Source organism: Acomys russatus, chromosome 12, assembly GCF_903995435.1.
Source record: "Acomys russatus chromosome 12, mAcoRus1.1, whole genome shotgun sequence".
Taxonomy (NCBI): domain Eukaryota; kingdom Metazoa; phylum Chordata; class Mammalia; order Rodentia; family Muridae; genus Acomys; species Acomys russatus.
The window spans coordinates 21,944,858-21,967,783 of record NC_067148.1 but is presented as its reverse complement, the minus strand read 5'-3'; the positions used below and the strand labels follow the sequence as shown (position 1 = coordinate 21,967,783).

General features: G+C 35.0%; 1 protein-coding gene across 4 annotated transcripts in view; it reads right to left on the bottom strand.

Annotated features, from left to right (window-relative positions):
• Window positions 1-4,451: 4,451 nt before the first annotated feature.
• Cul3 (cullin 3) overlaps window positions 4,452-22,926 on the bottom strand; it is a 76,765-nt gene continuing 58,290 nt past the window's right edge. For all 4 annotated transcript variants that reach the window (XM_051154001.1, XM_051154002.1, XM_051154004.1 and 1 more), the window contains 10 exons: window positions 21,317-21,462; window positions 20,360-20,536; window positions 19,191-19,361; window positions 18,401-18,508; window positions 16,379-16,503; window positions 15,644-15,740; window positions 14,523-14,657; window positions 9,846-10,032; window positions 7,849-7,994; window positions 4,452-4,919 (listed from right to left, as the gene is read on the bottom strand). In XM_051154001.1, the coding sequence (XP_051009958.1) occupies window positions 4,788-4,919; window positions 7,849-7,994; window positions 9,846-10,032; window positions 14,523-14,657; window positions 15,644-15,740; window positions 16,379-16,503; window positions 18,401-18,508; window positions 19,191-19,361; window positions 20,360-20,536; window positions 21,317-21,462 (1,424 nt within the window). In that variant the 3' untranslated portion in view covers window positions 4,452-4,787. The remainder of the gene's footprint in view (window positions 4,920-7,848; window positions 7,995-9,845; window positions 10,033-14,522; window positions 14,658-15,643; window positions 15,741-16,378; window positions 16,504-18,400; window positions 18,509-19,190; window positions 19,362-20,359; window positions 20,537-21,316; window positions 21,463-22,926) is intronic.

Genomic DNA, 22,926 nt, shown 5'->3' with positions numbered 1-22,926 from the left:
CTTTTTGCAAACAATAGCAAAGACTATATACATACCATATACACTAATATGCCATTATAATTTTTTGTGCATGCTGTTTCAACATCAAGAACATTAAGAAGCCAACACAAACTTTCACCAAAATATATGCCAAGAAATAAGATTCAAATTCAATTTGCAAACTATTGCCTACTCTGTGCCAAGCACTGGTTCCTGGAGAAGGTGCATTTAACAGTCATTAAGAACACAGGCTTTAGGATGAGAGGTGTCCAAATTCTGGTACTGCTCAAACAACTGAGATTTTTGCAGATTTTCCCCTTAAGTTTAAACCAGTGAAAGAAAATGGGTCCTAGAAGCTTCAATGATCTAAGTAGCAACAAGTTTGTGCATATATCTTTTGCTCTAATAAATTTACATTATCACATAGCTGGCACACTTCTTTTGCACAAAATTGTGCACTATGCATATTAATTGTAGTAATTTACATCCCATCCCAGGAAGGAGGGAAAACCTACCTTTGAAGATAATTTTTCACTGAAATCAAATCAACCTAAGTGGGTCATTAGGGTATAAATGATATAAAAATGTTTCAACATTTACCCATCAACTTAAAACCATTTGACATATAAATTTTTGCAATTTTTAAAAGGTAATACATCCTACCTTCATATTGACCAAATACTCGAGTGCACATCTCACAGAGCCAAGATGATGTCTGGATTTTGCAATTACTGGTTGTGTTAAATGCACCAAATAAAGCTCCTGGGTTGATACTGTAAGGTGCTGCCTTAAGTTTTTCAGAGTGAAGTGTCTTGTGCATATTTTTATTTCATGATGCTTGGGTTTCATTGTAGATTTTAGCTTAGGAAGCTCAGAAATCCTAAGAGTTGTAGACACCTGCTGATGGTAAAGCACATCCAGTACTTATGAGTGCCACATCCACCACACCAGATCCTGCTAAGGCACTCGTTCAGGAACCACAATAGAAAAAGACTCTGGAGACCCAGCATGTTAATTTTTCACACTGCAAGAACCGTGCACATTGAAGTTTTATGCTCTATGAGCTGTACTTTATTAGAATGTTGAACTTTGACTTCATTAACTAGAAATACAGCACACACTACTTGGAGCTTCTCATATACTTCCAGGCATTTCAGTGAGGCCCACTCAGGATCAAATTAGAACCAAATATCAAAGATGGAATAAACTTATGTTTACAGATCTCTAAGGGTATTATATGAGATTCTGTTCAAGTTTGCCCAAGAGCTATCTATCTCTAAGGGTATTATATGAGATTCTGTTCAAGTTTGCCCAAGAGCTATCTTCATGACCACTCACTATTAAACTCACGTATTTTGTGTCTATACCTCCTGGAAAACTGAGTTGGAATGGATAATCATGCAATTAAAAAAGAACTTTTAAAAATAGATTTTAATAATAACCACTTACCTTGTGAGCCTCACACTAAGAATTTTGGAGTATATTCTCCTTTAAATGGACATGTTCCAAAATAGCAGCCATCACCATCCTTGCTTCTTGCCTAATGTTGGTATCAGCAAATATGGGCCGAAAAAACCATGCAGAATTCCATACTGAGATACATTTTCACATTGAATCCACTGCTTCATGCAAAGTAAGTACACAAGGACAGATTTAAGTGGAAAACCATATCCATTTGCAACATAGACAAGCTCCAGAGTCCTAGCTTAGAATCAAACCAAGGCCCAAATCCTAGCTTGTACCTTGAACAACACTGGTCTAATGGTTATGTCAGAGGATATGACAACTAAATAAACCACAGGAAGAGCTCAGAAGTGTCTGCACATTGTAAACACCTGGGTGACTTGACTTTCTGCTCTTGGGACTAGAAATAATTTACAATTTCATTTAGATTTTTCATTTGTATTACTACAACATCAAGAACTTACTGAATAAAAAAGTACCATATAGTCTAACACATGTTATAAATAGCATACACAGAAGCTTTCCTTCTAAGACTGACAGAACCTTATGGTGTGTAAAACATGTAAAATGAAAAATTAGGCTACTCTCAAAAAGACAGTAGACAGGTAAGGGAAAATATCTTGTATTATATGTTCAAAGTGAATATCCAAAATTAAGACCCAGATAGAGAAACTAAGTATTCAGAAGCTTATGGTGTGAGTCAGGGCACTAGGTTCTGGAAATGCACACATTATCTGTAAGAGCACTGGTTCTTACCTAAGCCTTTCTGTCTGATTAGGATACAAAAAAACAAGCAAACAAAACCAAACCCAAAAAACAAAAGTCAACAAGCTTCACTGTTCTCAAGATTCTCACTGCAGGGGCATATTAGTATTTTCCAGAGCTCCAAATGGTGCCTTCTTGCCCTGTACTTACAATGCCCCACACATGCACTCCTTCAATTCTGTTTAAATTCACTGACATAAAGAAGCCTTGGAATCACAACCATTTATTTTGTGAGGCCATTTCCTAATTGGAATAAATTTTCAATACTTAAATGACAATTTAAAAATAAATGCTGTCCTAAGAAAAATGATAGCAAAGAATTGCTACTTAATGACATTTTTGTAGCTGGAAAAATTATCCATCTTCCCTAAAATTCAAGTTACAAAAAAAAAAAAAATTCTCATCATATTCTTTCAAATTAAAGCCTTAAACGTGGATAAAAATGTCAGTGACCAACTGCTGAGGAGAAATAGCAAAATGTTATTACATAAATTTTGTAAGGTAGCAGAGCCAGCATTGCCCAGCAAGTCTACTTTAACTCAGAAGCATTTACCGGCACAAATCTCTAATCTTTATGTTCCTAAATATACACTAGACCTGATCTTTATAGCTACACTGAAGATAATATAGACCGAGATTTAAAGGTTTGAGCTACAGCTTCATTTTGTCTTAAATGTCTGACTTCAGTAACTAAAGCTTTCAGAGCTTTCCTTATTGCCGCCAACCTGAGTTATCCTTACTTCCAAAGTGTTAAAACGCAGCTTCCTTAGTGAAAATTCCAACTATACCCAAAAGCAACTTTCAGTATTCATTGTACCTGTGCAAGAACAGCAAAGTGTGCTGAGAACCTGTCCATACTGGTCACGCCTTCCATCTCATGTAAAAGTGGAAAACATAGCGACTAAGATCATAAGACTTAAAATCATACAGTGCACAAAAGCAAATTTAAGTGCAATAAAAGCATATTTGCAAGTCTAAAAGGAAAATTATAATCCAAGACGCATGGGGAAAATATTTATGTGGAGTTTTTAATCCATATTAGAATTCAGTTAATTGTAACTTCATAAATTTAAACAGAAACCATCTTCTGAGACATACATTCTAATAAGTGTATCAACAGTATTGATATTCAATGGAGAGTTGGTTACTTGAACTCAGTAACATTTCATTTTTCTGACAAATCTATAGTGGTTTTCCCCAATTACATATCTAAAACATCATCTTGTAAGAGAAAAAAGTGGAACAAAATTAAATAAAATAGATAAAAATACTCTCAAGTTAAAGCAAACTGTAATCCTTGGCAGATCAGTCAGGTAGAAAACAACTTCAGTGATAGTTGGAAGCACAGAGTGACAGACAAAAAAATCTTCAGCACAAAGCATATCTTTGAAAACATGAAAACTCTTCAGAAGACAATGGACAGCTAATATCCAAGACTCATCACGTTTGAAAAATATTGCTTCATCACTTTCCAAATCACAGCTGCAAGAACTGAAGACTTCCTTCAAACTATCAAGGTAATCTATTTATTGCATCTTTAGATTGCATTTTGAAACAGACAATTAATGGTGTGTACCACAGCTTCACCAAAATATATATTTAAACTGTGTGTGTGGAATGGGGGCTATGATATTTATAAACAAAGGGTAGAATGTATGTGCTTTTCAAAGAGACTGAATTAAATATAACCAGCTGCCACCTTTGTGCTCTGACATACTTGAATTAGTGTATACGTGAATACTAAATTCATTTATTTTGTCTACAATAAATGAAATAAAAACACCACCCTATACAATCCACTATTAGCAGTAAGTACAACAGCAAAAATTATTGTACAATTTATACATACTAAAATATTTTCTTTCTCTAGAAATAACCAAGAGCAAAACCTAATCATCTTAGAACTTAAATTGGAGAACTTCAGATTACAATGGGGGTTGGGGGAGGGGCAGGAACAACTCAGGGTATGTACTGATGTCCAAACAAAGGTCCTTGGTCATAAGGCTGTTAAGACTAGTAAGTGCAAGTGGTAGGAAAAGCATGCGCCAATTGTATACCTGGGTCTTTGTATATTTATCAAACCTTTAAACAATACCAGCTAAGGAAATGTCACAAGCATAGCAAGATACTGGGAATTTTGCATTTCTTTTGCCATTTTTGCTACCCAACTTACACAATGCGCAAAGTGCTAATAAGCAACACTACAGAAACACATTTACATCAACACTGAAGACCTGGGGAAATGAAATCCAACAATTTTATTTTAATGAGCTGTGTTTTCTAAATTTGTTTTATTTTTTTTCCTGTTTTCATACAATATTGAAAACAAAACGCGGCACATTCACATTTTCCCGAGGAACTGTAAAGATGATCTCTACAGGGATAACGTTGGAAAGCCTGAAGCTCAATCAACTGATGTTCAAAACTCTCAGAGGGAGTAGAGGCTTGATCTGAGTGGTCTATAACATGTACTGCAATTTAACAGAAGAGATGGTCGTCTTAATAGTAATGATTGAAAAGAACTTCCCAGTCCATGCGAAGAGTACAGTCCAAGAATAAATCAAAATTTTGAATGCATTTTATGCTACGTATGTGTATACTTTGCGATCCTCAGGTGTTCGTGCCAAATATTCTCTCTCAATAAGTCCTTCAATACGTTTCTTAATAACAACTGGACTTGGTAAGAATCGAGCCTTCAATTGCTGAGTTACCTAAAAAGAGAAGGTAGTCTAATTTTAACTAAAACACTTCCCCATAAACACACAAAAATCCCTCTTTTACTAGAGCTGACATGCCATTTTAAAGCTAAGAAGAACACATTTTAGTGATTGTATAACTAATATAAAAATACAGATGAACCAGGCAGAGTGACTAATAACTATAATCTCAGCACTAGGAAATTTGAGGCAGGAGGACTACCATGCCTCAACATAAAAGACAGATAAAACAACTAAAAAATAAAGAGTACAAGAAAACATAAAAATTTTACTTGAAAATGTTACAGATGGTTAGAACACACTTCCATGTGCCAAAATGTAGATGCTAAAGAAGATTAGTTATATTTCACTACTCTGAACATATACCAGCATATAGTTTAACCATGGTAATGATATTACTGGGTAGCACAGTGTGGTTTATGAGCACAAGCTCTGGATCCAGATTGACTGGGTTCAAATTCCGATTCACCTCAGTACAGCTCTAGGATCTCAAGAGATGAGTTAATAGATAAAATGCCTCGCAGCAATGGCACTCAATACTATGAGCAACTACTGGTCATTCTTTGTTGCAGCTGGAGTCGTATCTTAAGCACGATGCTACCAGCAATAAATTAACTGTAGCAGCCTGTCTACTACTACCAATCACAATATACTTCTACACACACACACACACACTCTCTCTCTCTCCTAATGCTTTTAACTGTAATGTGGGCTGTTTCATTTTATAATAAAATTAACTAGTTGGTATTATCAATTAGTAACAGAACCTCAAAGCTAATTTCAATAACCCACTCTGACTCTATCATCCACCCACAAGTCAGATTTTCTTGTTGATCAAGGCTATTTTCCAACAACTAATTGTTGGAAATTCTTTGGCCACTCAACTATGCAACTACAACCTATCATCCTTCCACAATTGTCATTCTACTATCAAAAACCTTGCTCTTGACAGTTCTTCTTTTTCAACTGCAGCCTCTCTGCATATCACAGTGTACTTAATAAACCTACTCATTAGAACAACAACAACAAAAAATCTTGCTACCACCCACTTGAATTTGTCAATCCTTAACTTTAGATTTATATTCTTGCCTTACAGGGTCTAAACCGCATTCAAGATCACTTCAACTCTCAAAAGCATCTTCAACTCTGGATTCTTTGGTCCTATTTTATAAGTAAGTACCATTTGATGAAATCACTATCAGTATAAACTAGGAATTGTCAAACTGTTCTCCAAGTTCAAATACCACATAATACTTGTTTTTTATAAAATCACTTGTATCTAGCTATACTTGTATGTGCTACAGGTGTCCTCAGGTTAAAACTGGCCTTTTATAAAGGTTGATAACCTCTAGGGAACCCGAATACAAATTTATGAATTAAAATTCACTACTGCAGATAGAATCACTGATTCTGATGATGGGCTTTCCATGTGTTTTCCAAGCGTGATGCTGTAGAACCGCTACCTTGTTTTACACAGAAACAAGAAGCCATCTCATTTATTTCACTTTGATATTCCTCATCTTCCCACCTTACACTGTGTGTTTCTACTTTCATCACTTCTTGGTCAGCACAGACTGTGAGCCCTACTGTGTTCTCAGGAAAGGACACATTCAGTTAGTACCTATTATTTCTACGACTGGCCACTAACATTCCTTTCTTTCCCAGACTTCACTACCCTCTTGTCCTATCTACCTAGCACCTCTTCCTCATAGTATAAACATCAATAATCTCCCATTTACAAGTAAAACCCAAATTCCATCACTTAGTCCTATAGAACACTTCTGATTGTTCCCAGGACGCACTGTCTCAAAGTACAAACTACTCTTGGTGGATTCCACCTCCACCTCCTTCCCAGGTGCTCCATCAACTATCTACTCTTATCAGGCCAGTGAAAATGGATGGCAAAGTTAACTAATGATTGTTGATACAGTCATTCTTCCAAGCTTTACAGTTTTTAGAAGTACTTACTACTCACTATGCTTAGTTTCCTTTGGAAAGGCATCAAATTTGAACACACGATACATAATAACCTTTGTAGAGCTTTTTTTTTTTTTTTGAGACAGGGTTTGTCTGTGTAGCCTTTCTCGGTCCGGGAACTCACTCTATAGACCAGGCTGGCCTTGAACTCAGAGATCCAACTACCTCTGCCTCCCAAGTGCTGGGATTAAATGTGTATGTCACCTCCACCAAGCTTCAGAGCCTGTTAAAGGCCAGATTGTTGACCCTAGAATTTCTGATTCAGTAGGTTTGGGTGAACTGAGAACTTCTAAGACTGGTGACAGTAGCACAGCTGGTTCAGAAAGAACCCTTTTTAAACAAGTGTTCAAGGGCTTCTCAGTGTCATTAGGTATTCTCAGTGCTTGAATATAGTACTGTGGGGGGCTCTTTTTTGTAGTTTCCCCCCTTTTTTCTTTTATTTCCCATTCTACTCCTGAGCAATTTAGTATGAACTCAGTTGCGACTATATCCCCAAATGATTTGAGTTCTCAATTCAACGCTTCTAACTTTTTAGCTGACTTTCAATGCCCCAATGAATGTCTGGCACCACATATGCCAGTGTACAATAAAGTCAACTGTGCCATTGTTAGTTAAGATATGGGCCACAGAAGCACACTATTCTTGCTCATTTTGTAGTTAAGGGGCCCAACCTCTCCTCTATCTATCACTCAAGCCAGAAACCCAGGAAGCTGAACTCATCCTTCTCATTTCCCATCATTAGGAATAACCTGAGGCTTTGTTACCCAACTATGCTAATGGTACTTCATGTTTCCTAACTTGTAAAAAGAAGCTCTCAAAAAATGGTAACCATCATTAATGCTCAGAAATAAAGGCTATCTGTTTATAAAGGTATGTTTTATGCACAGTATCTTGCTCTTGGTGAGCAGTGTTGTGTGACAATATAATGACGTTGCAGTGCCCTTACCTCTGCTACTAAAACATTGTGCTGCATCTTCTTCCTAGACTTCATTATTCGCACTATAGCAGCTTCTATCTCGTGTTTTCTGTCATCATCTACTTTCTGTCTTGTTTCTTTCCTTTCTGGGTCAGATTCACCTTGTTTGGCTGCAACTAAAACAGAAATAAGGGCATTTATCAGAAATGCAATTAAAAATCTGGTTTATAATAAAACATAATATAATTCAGAAAAATCCATCTCAATTAGAGTATGCATACAAGTAAACACACAACAAGCAAACATTCATGTTCACCTCAATTAGAAGTTATTTAGACGAGGATATCCTCAAACTCACAAGAGATTCACCTGCTTTGGCCTCATGATTTCTGAGATTAAAATTGTACAGCACACAAGCCTGGCTGAAAGCCAATTATTCATAGACTAGCATAATTCCTATTTTGGGAGAAAAATGGTAGTGGACCTCTCCAGTGTTAAAATTAGTAGTACACAATTTGCAAATTGCTTTCAGACCTCAACTCCTAGTTTTCCAGCACGGCTTCAAGTTTTAGTTCAGTTAGGCAAGTATCTGATGTCTCTAACTCATAAGGCACTGTAAGAGAGGGAAGAGCAGCTATAGTCAAGATTCTATCAGTTAAACAATTAAAAAGCATTACTGAGGTATCAGTAAAGGGATTCTATAGCAATAAAATACTCCTCTGTAGGACTTGCCAATTACCTCCTTAAATTCTATTACCTAACAAAATTCTTTTCATAATCTCATTACATTCACACTGTATTCCAGCCTTTGTCTTTTTTATAGTGTTCAAACTAACCAGAAAGGGGAAAAATAAAGACTTAATGGACAACTATGCTGTAACTGATATAGCAAAACCCAGAAAATCTCAAAGAAACATATGGCTGATTTATACATAGACATGAGATAGCAGATTTGTAATTTAAGAGGTTATTCTGATATACACAACCATTTAGCTACTACAACTGTAAGCAAAGTTTCTTGGTTAAGAATACTGCTTTCTGCTGGGGACAGGGTGAGACCCTGGATTATAGCCCTAGTATCTTACCATATATACCTATGTATCTACCTATGTTTCTAAGGATCTATTCATTCATCCATTCTAATCATATCTCCATCTTTCTCATTCAGACACACACACAAAGACATATAAGAGAAAACTACATTCAGTATTATTTGCTAAGAGGAAAAGTAAAAGCAAATAATAATAATCTACACAAAGGAAAAAAGTATGATTAAGAGAAATAAAATATAAGTGGTAAAATGTGGAAACCCTCAAAGAATCCTAGTTCCAAAAGCTAAGACAGAAAAGGAACCTTAAAGACAATTGAGAATATACAAACATAGGTAGTATATATGAAATTATTTTTATCAAGTGTGATACTAAAATTATAATGATATAGGAAAACATCTTACTTTAAGGAGATGTAAGTGCTGAAGTATGTCTGTCTGGACTAATATTAACCTTAAAACTAGGTAGTAGAATGCTTTAATTCTAAACATTGGGGAAAAAAAGAGGTAGGCTTTTGCCATTTACAAACACAGAAAATAAAAACCTTACACTGACTATATATACTGAGCAGTATTTTTCACTATCAACATAAAAGGCTTTCTTAAAAACTGTTAAATTAAAGGTAATACCGGTTTTATAATTCCAAAACTTAGAAAATATCCAAAGATCAAACTTTCTGTAGTTTGATCAACTCAAGCTTTGAAAAAAAAAAAAAAAAAAAGAATTGCCCCATCAGTGCTAACAAGTCTTTAGGGTTGTATTTCATTTGCATTTGGGTTCAGCGGCATTTTTCATGCTCAGGTATCCATTCACCCTGTTTCTTGTCTTAGGGCCAAGTACAAACATACTTTTACAAAGCATTATTTTTGTTAACAATGAAACAATTACTTTTAAAAAATAAGACATCCATCAGATGAGTAGATTTTTTTCTATATAAAATATACATCATTTTTAAGAGGAAAACTTAATTCCAGGTACCTGTTTGAATCTTGACTCTGTGTAGTTTGGATGTGAACTGATCATTAACTGTAAATATGTGGCCACTTTCTATCTCCTTTGACTTCGGTTCTTTTGTGAGGACCCGCTGTGTTGGTTTACCACAGGCGAGGGACTGGAGGGCTCTAACAAGTTCTCTTTCAGGGATATCTGTTTCTTGTTGAATTTCCTGAAAAATTTCATTAGATTTGACATAATTAGATTTCTCCCCCAAAGATTAAAAGTACATTAGTTAATCAGCAAATAAATCGATCACGAATAGCTACAGAAAGGCAATTCTATTAAAGAATTAATTATCTCCTGACTACTATGACTTGCTACTAAAATCTCATTATTTGAACAAATTATAAATTGTTATAGGCAAGGGCATTTTGGCTTCAAGAAATACATAATGCGTTCTCTAAAAATGCCATCTGCAAGCATCACTAGGAATTTGAAGGCATTCAGGTAAAATAAACTACTACAAGAATCAGTCTCAGGAATATTTACTGTATTCCTTCCCAAGTTTACTTATAGCACACTTTGTTTAAGCTTTCATTATGAAAAGAAACATTAGAATTTGGATTGACCATATTCATTGCCTTTGGGATCATAATAGGATTTGACTACTAGAAATTAACATTAAATACAAAATCAGTAAGACATCTAGTTGATAACTGCTGTGTATGTTATGTATGAATACTGTGTTATGTATGTTATACTGTGAAAAATATAAAAACACCTGGGGGAAGAACTGTAATTTTTAACTCATTGTTCTCATGTCAGTGGGATAACTAAGAGAACTATACACTCAGATGACTTAATTCATATATATCTATGAAAACATGAATTAGGTAAAAGTCAGAATTTTGTGAAATGCTATTTTACACATATCTTTGCTTCACATAATTAATACATACTACTACTGTAGACATGACATATATTTTATGAATTAACAGGAACTAATTGTTAGACTGCAGATGGTTAGTAATAACATATTTTACTGAAAAAATGGAAAATACATTCTTAGATGGTGTCTTTATACTTACAAATCAACTTTTGAATTTATACACTTAGCTTGATTCTTCCTTTGTATATGATGTGATATGATACTAAAGTTCCCCTACTGCTTTCTAACACTTCCAAACATTACCCAGACTGACTATAATGATAAAGTCACCATATCTCAAGTGTCTAACGATACAAACCAATTTGTTTCTGGAGTCTGTTTTATTCAAACAAGTTTGTCATCTATGATCTTTATCATAATACCAGCAGTTGGGAGACAGAGGCAGGACAATCGAGGATATCTTGCTCTATCTACAGAGTGAGTTCCAGGACAGCCTCTATCATTTAAAAAAAGAAAAAGAAAAAGAGAAAAGAAAAAATATTTTTGTTTAATCTTATGTACTTTTGCATCCAGATAAATTCTGGGATCAGCTATGTTCATTAAAAAAAAAGTTTAAGTTTTAAAGTTCTTCAAATTACTAGGTGATTTAATGGAGTCCTCTCATCTGGAACCTTCCGTAATTGTTGCTTTTAGTTTATTGATATAAATCCTCTGTTTCCTGCCACAATGATTATAAGTGAGGTTGTGATCCCTGGTAAGGTAATTCTCTTCATGTCGCCTCCTATGAAAATCTTTTTTACACAAAGTCTGATGTTCAACACAATTATTTTGAGAATACTTTCTGAGTGATCAACCAAGCTCATAATGACATAATGTCTGTAAGTGTACACATTGGTTAATTCTTTGCTGATATTTACAATAACCCAAGAACCTTAGAGCAACTGTGCTAGCAAATGTAGGCATCATCCCCAAATACTTTCAGTGTATCTGTAGAGATCAACAACTGCTTTTTGCCTTCAAATGGTGTCTAGCAGCTAAAAAGTGCTTATTTTCCTCCAAGACATTTTAACTGTCTTTTAACTCATTTTCCTCAAGCAGATCCTTCTTTGTGTTCCAAGGAAGTATTACTCAGACACTTGCGCATCATCCTTTCAGCATACACACAACATCCATCTGTAACGTATCTTTCTCTTTTCAGTTTTGGTAACGCAGCTGTGCCACATACAGCTTTATTTCAAGAACTATATGTCTATTAGCTGTCTGAATTCTATATAAAGGTTTCAACTGTACTTTGTGCTGTATCGTTTAATCATCTATATCCCTTTTAATTATTTTATTATTAGTCAACAAGTATGTTACTAAGATTATACATCTATTTCCCTATGAATATGTTTAAGTATTTCCCTATAACTATTAGAGCATTACACGTAGTAACACCAATGATTGCTATCAATTTCAGATGGAATTCACCCCCATATACACAAGGTTTCTCTCCGTAACCTTGGCTGTCCTTGAACTCAGAGATCTGCCTTGCCTCTTCCTCTTTTGTGCTGGGATTAACGGCGAATATCACCACACCTGATGGAATGTTTAGTGGTTTTCTCCACTTCAATTATATCTGACATTAAGGTCCAAATTAGTTCTCATACTTGAGACTCAGAACTTTAAAAAAGCACAATATAGGAATTATTACTCATGTTGCTTTACAAACCAAAGTTATTAAAATTAAGTATATAAATTACTATCCTATGCTTCTTCTAACTATTTTAGATCATAGTAAACTTTATTCAAAAACACATGAAAAAAGAAAAAAAAAAAACAACAAAAAACCTCAGCAACTTTGTTACTATGGACTAAATATGATACTCCAAAATCATCTCTGTTTTCAGTTTTAAAGACAGCTCATAACCATTTTGGTAGTGTTGCTTTTAAATATTTTTATTACAATTATTTATTTATTTGATCTCTGTGCATATGCAGGAATGTGCCTCATCTGACCTGTAGGAGCTGGTTCTTAATACCTACCATGTGGTTCCCAAGGATCAAACTTAGGTCAACAGGCTTGGACTTTTGCACTCCATGCCATCTCACCAGCCCAGACTGACTGGGTGACCAAACAAGTAAGGGAGGGACAATATGTGATTAGCCAAGACTCTACAAGAGTTTCTTCTTGGAGCTCTAGGAGTGCTCACTCTAGGACAAGTGAGGCACTAGGGTGTAATGGTGACCAAAAGGTCAAGTAGAAAGGCCTACATAGAAAGAACTACAAACTACAGACTTTCACCAACAGCCCAAACCAATCAGCCCACCATGCAACACACCTTGAAAGTGCACCCCTCAAGTCCAGTCAAACCATTAGATTTTCCAAGCTCAACCTGACATCTAAATTCAACCTTGTCAAGAACCTTAAGCCAAAAGGGTCTTGTAAGGTCCTTTAAACCACAGGTATCCCAATGAGCTCTGGTAAGCACTCAACTCAGAGAAACCAAGAGATAACAAATTATTAGTGGTTGTTTTAAGTCACACCATTTTGGGATGTGGTTTGTGGCTGACACACCTACCCTACTGAACTCAGAAGACTTTATAAAGTCAACTTCCTTTAAAATGACTAGTATTGTATCTCCTCTAATTTCTGTAGAATAGCTGGTTAATGGAACTTAAGAAAAACTTGATATGGTGAACCATGCCTGTAATTCCATCTTATCTATAAAAAAGATAACCCAACTCCACCTCTGTAAAAAGCTTTATGTATACTTTAGATACACCTTATGCTTGCTTCATCAATATTGTTATGAGTCCATATAATTTGTGCATTAAAATTAGTATTATTAAGTATAATCCACTTGTTAAATATAATATAAAGGAGTTTCTTCACTTAGTCACTGAACTAAGACATCTAAGTTTAACAGCTTTCTTTTAACATATCATATAAAAATGGCATTCTCTGAATGTTTGCCTGAAAACAAAAGCATAATGGTGAGTACTAAAACAGATAAACAGATGTTGAATCTAATCTTCTTGCTTAATTTCAAACTCACACTTTTTTCTTCCTGTCATTGATAGCTAAATATTGGCTTACAATAAATATGAAGCCAATAAAAATGTAGTAGTTTTAAAAAGCCTTGTTGTAGGAGGGGTTTCACTAGTGGTAGGCTTGAGTTTTCAAGAGATTAATGCTCTCTGCCTCCTACTTGTGATCTGGTGTGCATTTCCCTAGTGCTTGGACTATATGTGTATACCACCATATCTGGTTTTAACATGGTAGTGGTAGTGGTTAAAGTGATCAAACTCAGGTAACACAATGACTATGCTGACTGAGTTATCTTTCCAGTTCCAAGGTTCTATTCATAACAGACCAATTCTGGTACTGACCTAAAAACGTGCATCATCAAGTGAAATAATAAAAGAAAATGTATTAAATCCACATACTAAGATATTACTCAGCAGTAAAAAGAACTACTGACATAACATATCAAAGACCAATTTAAAATAAAACACTCAATTCTTAAACTTCAACATAAACAACACATATAATTACATTTACATAGAATTCCTTAAAAGGCAAAACAACCCACAGAAATAAAACATTAATCATTTGCTACCTGGTACCAAGAGTGATTGGATAGAACTGACTACAGATAGACACAAAGTAATATACAAAGTACTATTCATAAATATGACAATGGATTCAGAGGTGCCCCACTTTTAAAGCTTAGCTCTACTTATATAATATAAAAGCTATACCTCAACAGTGTCAATGAACAATGTTTCCAAAGTTGTACGGCTGAATATGCAGCAATGGTCAAAGCGTATATTACTATAATCCATACCTCAAATGTGTATTTCTCCCTATTATTAAAGAGCATTAATATAGTCATCTGGAAAGTGGAGACTTGCAGTATGTGCTTCCGTGTATTAGAACCAGTTACTTGTGCACCGCCAACACCAACCTCAGATCCATCTTCCTATTGAATTTTTAAAAAAATAAACAAGACATTATCTCCTCCTACCAACTTTAGCCACGTTTTTAGAAATCCCATAATCTCTTCTTGCCCAATAAAATTGTAATGCACACATACACATCTGCCTCTTTAATAAGGGATTATCCCCATTTCCCTATACAGTAAACACTTCAATAGCCAAGAAAGTGATTATATACTTAAATAGGCAACAGTGCCAAATATTTTTCAAGTAAATAAATTAAAGTTTCTCATCTTTCTTAATTACGCATAAAAACAGCAATAATTAACATGTGTTTAGCAATACTAAAAATGCTTTGGTATCATAGCAATTTGTCACATGAAACAAGTTGAGGTTACAATCTAGATTAAAATTTTTTTTTGCTGTAAAAAACAAAAACAAACAAACAAACAAACAAAAAGACCTTTATGCTGCCTAAGTTTTTTGATTAATTTTCAATTTTAAAGAAAATGACCATGGCTTGATTCAAACCAAGTAATAAGAATAAATTATTACTCTAGACCTCAAAAAAAATTTTTTTTAAGAAATTACTTTTCTAAAAAGAAACAAATTACGAGTACATCATTTTTTAAAATGATTCTTTGAGTATATACACATGTCTAGTATATCAAGTAATAATCTCTTAGGTTTTGTTTACCAGAAATAAGAACTAAAAGACAAAATTTTGAAAAATGGCACACAGCTTTGCCTTGTTTGCCTTCAATCAACTTACATTATACTATTTTCAGCAACGGGGTCTCTGGCTTAATCTTATTTCAAAAAATACATAATTTATTATTTTATTCTCTAAAGACATGCTCTTGATATTTTCAAATGCAGTTCGCAAATAAAGAATAGACATAGTAGATAAAAGCAAGCTTTCTAACGTATGAGATGGGGAGTAACATCTATACTCAGAAAACCCCAATCATACACCAGCACTGTACATGAATTTTAAGTTACCCTGCATGTTGAAAGTGTCAATATTTACCTTTTTAACTGGACCATAAAAAGTGGCATTGAGATCTGCAGACCCCATATGATGCTGGAGTGTGAGTTGTCGACCACTATGTTTGGCTAAGTAGAACCTGTAGCAAAGCAAACCAAATTTTAGGAAACCATACAACCTACGCATTTAATAAGAGACATTAAAGATAAAGGGGGCCCTGGGCAGGTGGGGTAGAACTTGTCTGTAATCCCAGCACTCAGAAGGCAGAGTCAGGTGGATCTCTGTGAGTTCAAGGCCAGCCTGGCTACATAGTGAGTCCAGGACAGCCAAGGATACAGAGAGAAACTGTGTCTTGAAAAAAACAAAAAACAAAAAACAAAAAGTTCTGTTCCTGCTTTTTACCAAAACAGAAATTGGGGGGGTGGGGGGGGCAGGGTATGGGGTGGCTGATGTAAGACCAATCCAACTTAACTAGGTACCAACACAGTAAATCATTTCTCCTGTGACCAAGCCAGCTCTTCATAAGACTTTTCCCACAGCCTATTCTAAGCCAGTGACCCACACTAACATGCACCACTGCTAAAGAAAGGACACTGACACTCTTCTGAAGTTTTATACAATCTGTTCTTACAAGCTAAAAATTACTAACACAAAATATCCTGAATATGAGGTTTAAAGTGCAATATATTTATCATCAATTAGGAATCGAAGTAATGCGAAGACATAATTCAAATTTGGTTATTTGTATTCAGAAAAAGAGCCTTATTTAGGTGTTACCTTCTAAATATCTCAAAAGCATGTCTTGGTGCTGGTGGGATGTTGCACTTTGGTGTGGCTGACTGAGTAGGCCAATATCCCGTTGTGAGAACCCGGACTGTGAGATCAACACCACCTAATGATACCTATACAAATAGAAAGAAATGAACTACAAAAGACTAGATTCATTACCTACCCATACAGGCTCTATTACAATTATCAAAGTAGTTGTACCAAAGTAGGTATCTTCATGTCTAGAATCTAATGAAAACAAATCTTAATGATTGGATCTATTTAATGTTTTTCAAGTGATTAATTATTGCCTAAGCTATTAACTTAAAAATAATGAACACAAAGTAATTCTTACATGTGAATACAATCATTTTAGACAAAAACCGTATTTTTATCTGCTTTTCACATTTTTATATTAGACAGCTAACATTAGCTGTAGGCACAGTGTTAAGGATCTGTTTTCAATAAACATATCTGTATGATGGATGACATCTTCAATAAAATGTTAGTGTCACACTCACCATTAGGCTTTCTGTCCTTTTTACAAAAACAAAGGACAAAATGAAAACTTATAATTTATTATAGTACTATAAATAATCACAGATATTGTTAGATTTTTTTTTTTAAACAAAGTATTCGTTGCATGACTCCAGAAAGTAGATCAAAGACTCACTACGCTGAGTAGACTTCAACAGACCCTTCAAAAAACTTAGAAGAATTGTCTTCAGCTTGAAGACGCACACCATTTAACAGAATTCAAAGATGTCAGGATGCTGACACTTTGCTTGGCTGACTCTGCTGTGTCATCAACTTTCCAATACAGGGAACGGCTTGGGAAATTTAAAGTTTAAGGTCTGCAGCATAAACAGTTTTCAATATTTTTTAAATTCTTAAGTTTCAACTATGTTTATCTGTGTGTCTCTATGACTTTGTGCACATGAGTGCAATTGCTCTCATGACACAGAAACCATGTCAGAGACCTTGGAGGTAGAGTTATAGGCAGTTGTGAGCTGCCTAAAACATGAGCTGGGAAGAAATAAAAGCTCTTAAGCAATGAGCCATCTGTCCAGCTCCAGCTACTTATGACTGCATGAAAAGAGTGGACGTAAAGTATATGAAACTGCCAAAGACACTAATGAAACTGAAGGAACAGACATTTTAAATATAAAAGCAAAGATTCAATATTTGAGATAAGAAATTACATAGGCACCATCAAAAGGACAACATGGCAGCCTATGTGATGGGAAAAGATCTTCAACAATAAAAAAATGGGGTACAAATCTCAACAAGAGAATTCTCGACAGAGGAATGGCTGAGAAGCTCTTTAAAAATGTTGCACATTTCAGTGAACTGAGGTGTCGACCCAGACACAAAACCTTTACCCTACAATTTGTCCTGCCTAGAAGCTGTGCAGGGGCAAAGGCAGAACAGAAGTTGAGGGAGTGGTCAAGCAGTAATAAGAGGGAGGCCATGCCGACACTGTTAATAACATTCTGCTATACTTGCAGATAGGAGCCTAGCATAAGCATCATCAGAGAGGCCTCACCCAGCAACTGACGGAAACTGTGCAGAGACCCACAGACAAACATTAAGTGGAGGATGGAGAATCGTGTGGAAGTGTGGAGGAAGAAGTGTAGGAGCCAGAGGGGTCAAGGACACCACAAGAAAACCCAGAGACTGAACAGCCAACCAGGAAGCTTGCATTGGACTGACCTAAGTCCTCTGCACATGTTACAGTTGTGTACCTTGGTCTTGATATGGGACTCCTAACAGTGGGAGCAGGGGCTGTCAGAGAGCCCCTTTGGAATCTTTTACCCCTACTGGGCTGCCTCAATAGAAGATGTGCCTAGTCTTACCCCAACTTGATGTGGCAAGGCAGGTTGATATCCATGGGATATTCCTTATTCTGAAGAGAAAGGGAGAAGGAGTGGAGGGGTAGAGGGGGAAGGAAGAGGAAGGAGGGGAACTGTGGTGGTGAAGTGAATTACCTAATTAAAAAAAAAAAAAAAAGAAATTAATGCAGCCTCTTACCCCTGTTGCCTGTAGATGTTGCCTGAACTCATCCATAGTTGTGTTTGAGATGCTCATATCCCTAAACATTCCTTCCAGCTTCGATGTGAACTGACATCCACACTCAGTCTATGAGAAAGATGACAAATATGTACAAATAAATAGTGGACTTTCCCATGAGAAAGTATAGAAACAAAGTTATTCATGTTATTGCCTTTCCTGCTTATCTCCTCTGGGTGCCCCTCGCTGGTTGCTATAAGCCTCTGGCTATTAAAAATATAATTTTCAGGCTCTTTCAGAGATCCCAATAACTCCAGGGTAAGTGGGACCGAAACTCTAATAGTTCTTCCTTTTTAAAAATTTTTTTCAAAGATTTATTTTATGTATATGAGTACTTTATCTGCATTTATACCTGCATGCCAGAAAAGGACATCAGATCACATTATAGATGGTTGTGAGCCACCATGTGGTTGATGGGAACTGAACTCAGGTCCTCTGTAAGAGCAGACAGTGCTCTTAACCACTGAGCCATTTCTCCAGCCCACTTTGAAATTTCTTACAAACATCTCAGGTGATTCTGTTACAGGTTAGTTTAGAAACTAGTCTATGAAACAGTACTAAAGAACTTTGATGTTCTGCACCTTTAACAAGTGGAAGCAACAGTTGCACCCTGCTTAAAACCAGACCATTTTTAATAAGTTTGCAAGTAAACATTTGAAATGAAACAACTTCTAATTTTATGTTGGTGTTGTGTTCAGACACACAATCAACATTAATTAGGCATATTACATTCATCTTAAATAAAGCTTACCTTTAATTTAGAGATCATATTTTTTTCAGAGTCATCAGAAACACTTTTATTGGTGAGCAGTCTCCTTGCCAGGTGTTGTTTATAATAGCGTTCAAATACATCTTTTTCTTGCATAAACCTAAAAAGGACCATTGCCTTATCCAATATCGTTTCTACTTCTTGTTCTGTTAGCTGAAAAATTAATCAAGACAATCTAGTTTGAAAACAACCAAACTACTTGGTTAAGGGAATGAATGTGGTCTGAGAGTATGGCCTACTCCCCACATTCCTATGCTCTCTATTACATTTAAGAATGGAGTGCTACTACTCAGATGGGAAATTCATTATTACAGGACTGGGCTAAGGGATGATCAAGGCCAGATGAACTCTCACTGACAAAGAATATAGTAAAACTTTCTATAGAAATTTACATAGCCATAGAGATATTTAAAGCTCATTAAAAATTCAAAATTGGCAAACAAATAGGTAAATGTTTGTTAAATCCAAGCCTAAGAAGACTTCTTTACCTTATCTCTTAAATCAGGGAAGAAAATAGCATAGTAGACTGTACTATGCTTTTTATTTTAGAAATGAGAGATTAAATTGATGTGACTTCTCTGCAGTCAGTGATTTTGTTCTCACACTCAGCTGCTGCCTCAAATAACCTGCAGTCTTTTGGTGCTCTTCTTCATCTCAAAGTCTCTCAGATGACATTCTAAAAGACTGCATGTGATCAAAATAGCTTAACTGGATTTTCTATAGTTCTAAGTGAGCTCCTAAGGCCCCAAGAGATGAAACTGAAAATTGAGATGCAGTATGTAGAACTTTCGAAGTATTTTAGAACTGTTCTTCTAAGTATGCCTTTAAAATTCCTCAAAACCAAGCCCTGTTTGATATCCTATGATCAGAACCAGATAAAAGCAGAACAATCTACAACTGATGGCAAGTTCTCCATTTTTGTCATCCCTCACACTGCTTTTCAGCTACAAACTCAATCGCTGTGATTTTTGTGCTTTTTCTTTTGGGGGCATTTAAAAAAAAAAAAAAAAATGACAATCATACAAGAACGTGTATGTGAACTGTCTAACAACTTTTGAGTATGTCTAAGACATTAACATTTCTTAAATTTATTTCCAAATTTTAGATTAGTAAGTAGAATCTAATGTACTTTCAAATGCATTATGACTCACCCCTTTGACTCCCTTTTTCAGCTTATCATCAATAAATAATGAGAGGTATTCAGGAGACCTGGAGTTGAGGTTTAGGAAATACTCAAAGTCCCCAGCAATAGTCTGTTTGAAGAGCCGGTCATTATTGAAGGATTCTTGGAGGAAGCGATCAAACCTACTCTTCAGATCCAATAAGCCCTTACAAATAAAAACAAATTTAAGAAACATTATAAAAATGTTCTTGTAAATAAAATAGTTACAATGTATGTTTACCTTACCTTTGTTGGTAATTATGTGTTGAGTTAATTTTACAGGCTATTACTTTCCAGTTTGTGAATAAGCTCAAATGTTAGTGATGGATGGTAAGGATTCTATTTTTCATATATGTATAACAACATCAAAAAAAAAAAAAAAAAAAAAAAAAAAGGAAAAGGAAAAAAGTCAAACAAGGCCTGAGAGATAGCTCAGCAGGTAAATATACTTGTTGGAGTCCTGAGACCCACAACATGATAGGAGGAGAGAAATGACTGCCCTCTGACTTCTACATGGCAAATGTGTATGCATGTACTATGCCCCCCATAAATATATGAAATGCAAACACTTTTTTAGTGAAACAAACAGCTAAAAAGCCTGCTCCTGTTTCTCCTAACCATCTTGTTGGGACCAAACAGGGTAGCCAAAGGAAAAAAACAAAACCAACAAACAAACAACCTCCCAAAAAACACCTCACAAAAGACAGATTATTCATATTAAAACAACTCTTAAAATATAATTTAGTCAAAGTACTGCTTAAAAACAGAACATTTTGAGATTTACGCATTTAAGACACAACTTGGCTTTTCTTGTATTTAAATACTAACACACCATAAAATACAGCTCTTTTATTATTCAGATTAAACAAATCTTCAATAGGTTACCAAAAAGCAACAAAACCCAGCAGTTGCAAAATATTTATCATGAATGTAAAGCATTATCTACCTGGATATAGTCAACGGGATTCTTCCCTTCTCCTTCCTCAGAAACAAGGGCTTTTCCTTGTTCCCGCAAGTAAGAACTCATACATTCACACATGGTCTTCAAACCATTTGGCACACGGCTAAATAATTTGTACATGCAAGCAAGGTCTGGAATTAGAAATCAAACAGATTGGTTACATTAAAGATAAGGTAAAAACATGAATATGTTAAAAAAGATTATCAATTATCACCATTTGCTGTCCACATGGCTATTTAACAATGAGGGTTAGTTGAAAGTTATAACAATTTGAGCTACAGTGCTTAGCTAAATGTGTTGAAAGCGCAAATAAAGTATCTAGCATATTTTAACTTATACAGAAGAGACAGAATTGGAACAGTATATTAAACAATGCTACCCAAGTGACAAATATTTGAACTTATACATAATTTATCCTATTACTCTAATATATAAACTACAGATACTACGTACTGATTGCTAAAAGGTATAGCTAGAAGTCACAACAAGGAAGAAATTTAAAACCAATTAAAATCTTACAGCTGTATTGGCAACCATAATAAATGAAATGTATTATAACATTTACTACTTCATTGTATCTCATGGTAAATTTTATATAAAATTTACGGCCTATATAACCCTCCCCCTTTAAAAAGTTCTTACCCTGAGCAATTCTGGGAAACTAGTAGTATTTCCCAATGGCATTGTCTGTAACTGTGTTTAAATAATGGGTTCACCATGCTACAGTGTTTCAATTTAGACTCTGCTCTTCGCTCATTTTTCATACCATTTTCAACACCACCACAGGAATATCTGTAGCAATTTTCTCCCATTTGCCTGGTGTTTCTCTCAAGAATTGTTTACTGGGAGACTATAATGTCAGAACTTTATGTGTGATAAGAAAAATTTTACTGTCAGTAACTTTTGAAAATGGTGTTACAACAGCAGTTTCTAGGTCAAGGTTACCTAACAGTTTCCTATTCAGCACCAGACAATAAATATTTTAGGCTAATGGGTCATATAAAGAGAAAGAATGAATGATTGACCGTGACTGTGCAAATAAAGCTTCATGAATAAAATATATATATTGTGACATATTATTCTCACTTTTAAATTTTAAACTAACATGCCAGATTTGACAAGCCATGATCTATCTATCTTGGACTTTATAAGAGCAAATTAATGCCTAAAATTGATGTTGGTCTATTTTAAAAAATAAATAGCTTAGCCGACATAAGTCACTAATACTTGTTTCACTTACATGAACACAAATTTTTATCTAAAATACATTCCAGGGTAACCTATATATATCGTGTGTTTATTGCATTATAATCAGTTTCTCATATTAAAGTCATTACAAGTACAATAGCAATTTGTAAACTACAGCAAGCTGTGCACGCCAAATACCTATAGCAAAGTGTTTCTACCACTATTTTGTTTCTATGTTTTAAGTTCTACTTATTTGTACATTTAAGTTGCATACTAGACAATATAATCTCACTATTCTGTTTGATTCACTGTAGTTAAATAAATGGAATAGTAGAAAATGTGAACAAGTAATTGGAAACTATTTGGCATTCAAAAATTATGTACTATTTCTCTATATTTAATTAAAA